The sequence below is a fragment of the Echeneis naucrates genome, chromosome 13 (genome assembly GCF_900963305.1).
Source record: "Echeneis naucrates chromosome 13, fEcheNa1.1, whole genome shotgun sequence".
Lineage (NCBI taxonomy): Eukaryota > Metazoa > Chordata > Actinopteri > Carangiformes > Echeneidae > Echeneis > Echeneis naucrates.
This window is the reverse complement of record NC_042523.1, coordinates 15,044,012-15,050,072: the sequence shown is the minus strand read 5'-3', so window position 1 is coordinate 15,050,072 and position 6,061 is coordinate 15,044,012. Positions and strand designations below refer to the sequence as shown.

The window sequence follows — 6,061 nt, the reverse complement described above, 5'->3', positions numbered from 1 at the left end:
TTAGGGACAATTTTAAAATTTTGTAAGATTTTGAGCTGATTCATTGTAATTATTAATCATAATTTTCCCAACCACATTGATCTGGCATACATTTACTGAAAGGTATAGACTTATGCAGTATATTATGTAGTAATTTGTATTTTTGGTATCAGCTAAAATGCTTAAATAGTAAATTAATCAATACTTTACTTAAGAAGGCCTCCTTCTTTTGTTACATAAAAACATTTTCCACTTTAGTACTGTAAAAACGTGAAATCAAGACATGCTCCGTGAGTATATGTGGTATTACACAAATAAGAATGAAGTATTTTCCAACCACTATTTGTTATTTGCTGAAAGCTTAATTTTGGACTCCCAATGTTTTTCACACATTGCTAACACAGACGTCATGAATCTCTCAGTTCCTGTCCAACATGACAGACTCAAAACTTTCATCTTTTAAAAACTTATTTAAAAAGATGAATTGACAAAATGGTACTTTTATCAGTAAACACCAACAGTAAAAACAACAACAACATTGTAATAAAATTGTAATACATTGTAGTTGCATGAGCTAACACGGCAGTCAGGGTGTAGTTTCACTGTAGTAGTTCCAGTTTAATTGCTTTAAAACTCGCCAAATCACAGAAGAAGCTGCATAAAAAATTACAGTCCAGTTTCTGGAGCGATCCCAACCAAAGCAGCTGAGATCAGTCTTAGTTCAGGCTCGCTCTGCACAGCCTGACTACACTCCCTCCCCGTTGCCCGGGGTGATACACTTCAACGCTGTTGCCAGGCAACCGTTGCTCAAACGGTTTCCCCCGGCCGGCCAGCACCGGCCTCAGTCCGCCGTGGGCAGCCAGCAGCTCGGCCAGCAGCTCGGCCACCGGGCTCCATGGGTGAGAGCAGCTCCAGCTCCGCAGGACTGAACCGAGCTGACGGAACAAACGACCACAGCAGCACCGGGACATGTCCGAGAGGTGAGCTAAAATCCAACACGCGCTTCCTGCGTGTTACCTGCCATTTTAATGCCATTGTCTGTCAGCTCGAGCTTCTCTGCTATTTTCTAAAATATCAGCCAAAATAATGAAGTCACGGCCTCAAACTTCCCTAACGTCAAAGGAAGCAGTGTGTTTTAATGAAATTCAAGTGAAGTTTATGTGAACTATTTATGAAACGAACGAGCTGGCAGTGTCCTCTGCGCACAGACACCTGCTCAGGTGTCCTCTGCTGCCTTGGCAACAGGTCAGGCCCAGTTTGCTGTAACTCTAACCGCCGGGCCAGTGGTCAGGGTTTAGATTACCAGAGGACAGCTCATCCTCAATCTGGGTCCAAAGATGAGAAAAAGGACTGGATGACGCACACACCCCTTCCCCCTCCATCCAGTTTGTGATTTGCCTGATCTTTGTCCCTCTGTTGTCTCTGTCTCAGTTCTTCAGGCGTGAACACTCTCAGCGGCAGCTTCCCCAAATCCCACTCGTCCCAAAACTCTGACCGTGCTGTCGTTCACTCGCCTCTTTTTGTGGACCACAGTCCTGATTCTGGACTAGTATCTACACCTGTAGGTAGACCCCCTCCCCTCCAATTCAATACATTTTCTTGCTATTTGTTTAATTATAAAAATTCATTAAAGTGTCTAGTAGACTTGAATCTTCCTACTATGTCTGCATTTGACATGATGAAACCATTAACCATGAACAGTGTTTTAGCTGCAGTGTATTAGATGGCATGTAAACAGGATCGCTGGAGCTGTGTTGTGAGTGTCCACCAAATGAAGAGCAGAAGTGAAGTAAAGATTAGGTTAACAGAGGGAGGTGTAGAATTACACAGTTAAGGTAGGGGTGAACGGGATGTTTGTAAATTGGTTGAAAATGTCAAGCAGGGAGAAGAAGGTTTTTTAATTCCCACTGCCACTGTACTAACCGTCTTTAAAAACAGTTAACAATGATCTATATTGCTTTATGCATTAGGCTACATAAAATTTTAGGATTTGTGAAACTATAACCCTGGCTATAAAAAAATAGCCAAGGTGTCTGGTAAAGACTTATGATTATAATAATTGGAGAAAGGCACAGATGGAAAATTTAATATTTGAGTGTTTAATGATAACAGAGTATATTCACTTGCTCGATTTATTTGATAAAAGCAGCAGGTAGGTCTGCTGGTCTGTCTGGCACATCGTGATGCACTACCTGCAATAGTGTTAGGTCAGAAGTCGCCAACTCTGATCCTGGAGAGCTACTGTCCTGCATGTTTTAGATGTTTCCTGCTCCAACACACCTAATTCAAATGAGTGACTCCTGATCAGACTTCAGCAGAGCCTCACGACAAGCTGATCATTTGAATCAGGTGTTGGAGACCTCTGGTGTAGGTTAAAGAACATAAATACAAGATAATGTTCAGGTGTGCTTGTAAAGAGTGAAGAAAGATAAGTGGAAAAATGTAGGTGAGAATAGTGGACAGTCAACATTTTATGAAACTGAACATTGCCACTTAGCTAACACATTTAACAGTATTGGTTAATGGTCTCACAAATGACCCATTGATTTTGGCTTCATGCTGTCTGCACACCGAGGGAATAGAGTTTGCATTACATTAATAGGTAGCCATGATAGATTAAATTTAAAAGTCTCCTGTTCTCCGAAGTCATTTCCATATACTGTATATCTCTGTGTTTGTCCACCAATATAAAATGTAATGTGTGTGATAGTCGCCCTTTGAACTCAGTCAGTGAGTGAATTTTGATTAAACTAGAGGGATAGACATGACTCATCACTGCTGTCTTCATCATTATACTGAACAGTGCCATTTGCACATCTTGTATACAGACTGTACATGTGGCTTCTCATGATTACAATTTGGCAAACTGGCAAAGCATGGTGATCAGCAGAGGGTGACATTTGTTGCTGGTTTTCCCTAGAAAGACTGCATCTTTACTTCCTATTACTTGCCTTCTCCTCTCTCAGCTTCCATCAAATCGGTTCCGCTTTGTGTCGTGGCATCGGCTCGAACATTGTGAAATTACAGGTGACCAGCTGACCTGCCCCAGGGTCAGAGAAGGTGTGTGAACAATATGAGAAAATTGAGTCAAAAAATAAAATATATGTAGTCCTACTTTGCTGTTTGCTGCAGTAACCTTGGAATAGATAACAGAGGCAATATCAAATCAAATACTCCCATGGCCTCTTCCTGTTTGAATGTATTTGGAAAATTCAGTTTAGATTTTGTAAGAGTAAAAAGAACCAATCTTACAACCCTTTCTTGAAACTTGTTTCTGTCTGATTTCCTTCAAAAAGAGCCTTCAAAGACTGAGAAATCAAACCAAAAACTGTTAAAAAAAAAAAAAAAAGCAAGACAGAATACAAAAAATGTTTTTGCTTTATGGATGATAATGGCATGAATGTTGTTAGAGACCTTTTTGTTCTGACAATGTTATCAAAAAGGGCCATCAGAAGAGGAACTCTTTCAAAGAGAGGGAGGTGACAGGTTGTTGGAGTGGGGGAGAAGGAGCAGAGAGGAGACAGGACTAAGATGGGAGGAGAGAATGCAAGAAAACTGGGAAAACTGTCTGGTAAGCTTAAAAGAATAATATCTATGTTTAAGTGATTTTAATGCTGTAGAGATTTGGAGAGGAAGGGAGTAAAGGAGCTGGGAAGAAAGAAGGAAAGGAGACAAGAACATTTACAGAAACTCTCTAACCTACCTATCTCTTGTCAGGAGTTAAATTTGTCCTACCAGGACTTGGGTGATCCCTTCCAGAAAGCGAATTTCCTCCGGATCCTCCGCCGGTTGATACGTGTGGAGAAGCTACAGCTAGTTAATAACTCTCTCACCAACCTGAATTCTGTTTGTCTCCCAAGGTATGAACCGCAATACCCAGCCTGCCATTTTATGTGTCCTGTTTTTTGATAACAATGCCACAACCACATAATTCTACCTTGTCAAATGCTACATTTTCAGATTGAACAGCCACTATTTGGCCTCTTTCTGAGTCTCTATTCTTGGCGGACATTCTTTAAACCTCTACCATATCTGTATCAAATCTATTTATTTTTGTAATGAATCTGTTATTTTGTCAGAGAGCAGTACTGCTGTTCTACTCCCACTTTATATGGCAGCACAAAAGGGAACTAAGTTTTTTTTCTCTACGTAAGATTTTGTTATTTTGGATGACAGTAACCACAGAAAAAAGGCAAGCTTTATTTTTGCTTCCTTTGGGCAGGTGCAGAATTTTAAATCTGCACTGTAACCACCTGGTGTGTCTGCGTCAGCTGCCAAAGCTCCCAGCAGTGGAGCACCTTTGTCTGTCTGAGAACGCCATCAGCTCCCTGGGGGGACTGGGAGCTCTTGAAAACAGTCCACTACGTTCCCTAAATTTGACCCGCAACCCAGTGACCTTCACTCTGGACTATCGTGCACGGTGAGGTTGCAGTAAATAGAAGAGTGGCCATTTCATACATTCCTGTCTTTTTTTAATTAATTTATTTATTTATTTATTTTGCGCCCTTGTTTAATGTTCATTCTCTATTTTGTTTTCTTTTTCTATCTGCAGTGTTTTCTCCTGTTTGCCAAAGCTTGAGTTTCTGGATGGGATCCCTAAATTGCCACAGGACACTCTTCCCACAAGACTACAGTTCTCTGAAACCACCAGGATGTGCAACATTTTGTGACATTCTTCCAATCCTGTTTGCAGCCTTTATCAAAGTGATGCCAAGGCTTCAGCAAAGTACTCCACACTTGAAATTGCACTGAAGGTTTCACTGATTTCTTCAGAGGAAAGCCAACTGGTATTCACTCATTCACACAAAATGTGTCACAAGTGCTGCCCAAAATCGATTTTCAGCCACAGCGAATATCATGTCAGATACACTGCAATGGTAATGTGCTCAAAGGCCAAGTATCTTGATGTTTATATGACACAATATGTTAGTGATATTTTTTAAGTATAGATTTTTGTATTTATTTATGGAAATTGGATAATAAATAGAAAACACCTTGAAAACTTCTCTCTGGATCCATTTTTATTCAGCTTTGTTCTGAAAATATTGAACCAAAAAACACATTGAATGTTTATGAACAACTTTGGCGTTGGTGGCGGGAAAGAGAGAGGAGCCTAATCAGATTGCTGCATGAGTCATCTCTCAGGACTTTGCTGAGCCAACACATTCACACTCCCCTTGTCTGCAGATGATCACTCCAAACATACAGATATACTGTGTTGCTGAGCAGAAATGCAATCCCCCATAACCACAATTATTATTCATGCATATTTGCATGTTTTTGCGTTTCAGCTGGGTGTGTACTCTACATATGTAATATATGAGCAGAGAAACAGGACATCCGCTTTCCAGGGTTATCAAACATTTAGTGTCCAGACTCCCCAGGATAATGGCCTCCTGTGTCCTCTGACTGACTGGGTAATGACCCGAGAGCCTCATGCAGCAGGTAACACACACAAGCACACAATACATGTTCACAAAGTAATCCTTGATAGCTTGCAAAGCACTGGCACTGGCACTAGCACGATTTAATTCTCACCACAAGTGCATATACTCTGAGTACCGTAAAATGCTTTGGATGAAAGTTTGATGCTGCAATACATAAAGTAGTGTTGCCGAGGTTACACAGAGACATTACCCCCTCCTGGAAGCTGGAGCTGATTTATTTATACATTGCAGCAGTCTATTATCCTTTAACAATGGTTTCATTTTCAGCCTGCACCTGAAACATAAACACACTTTGTTATCTGATATTGCAAAACACAAGTATGGCTACTGACACTAAACCAACCAGGCGAGCATTCATATATAGTACACACATACATCAAGTGGGAACTTGGGGACACAAATATACACAAGTAGCACATGCACATCTTTTTCGTCACAGTAATGCGAAGAAATGCAATTTAAGCAGCTGATTTCTCTCTAACAAGCATACAGCCGCGCACAAACTACCAGTTACATGCCTCATTGGGATTTGTTTAAGTGTGGAAGATTGTTTTGTGCAATTGCGCTTTATCTGTGTGTGTTTGTTTATGGAGGAAGTCTCTGACTGATGAATGAGAGATCATTACTGCTGCAGA

The 6,061-nt window shown here is 40.8% G+C and overlaps 1 protein-coding gene across 1 annotated transcript; it reads left to right on the top strand.

The window, feature by feature from the left end:
• The first annotated feature begins 831 nt into the window (after positions 1-831).
• Positions 832-4,837, top strand: LOC115053552 (uncharacterized). Its single transcript, XM_029518359.1, has 7 exons — positions 832-959; positions 1,411-1,540; positions 2,946-3,039; positions 3,423-3,550; positions 3,697-3,839; positions 4,202-4,399; positions 4,532-4,837. The coding sequence occupies exons 1-7, from the start codon at positions 949-951 to the stop codon at positions 4,647-4,649; spliced, it is 822 nt and encodes a 273-aa protein (XP_029374219.1). The 5' UTR covers positions 832-948; the 3' UTR covers positions 4,650-4,837.
• The last annotated feature ends 1,224 nt before the right edge of the window (positions 4,838-6,061 follow it).

Excerpts from the sequence above, each read along its gene's own strand:
- LOC115053552 (XM_029518359.1), top strand. Across the intron at positions 1,541-2,945 it reads CTGGACTAGTATCTACACCT|CTTCCATCAAATCGGTTCCG; the intron begins GTAGGTAGACCC and ends CTCCTCTCTCAG. Across the intron at positions 3,840-4,201 it reads AATTCTGTTTGTCTCCCAAG|GTGCAGAATTTTAAATCTGC; the intron begins GTATGAACCGCA and ends TCCTTTGGGCAG.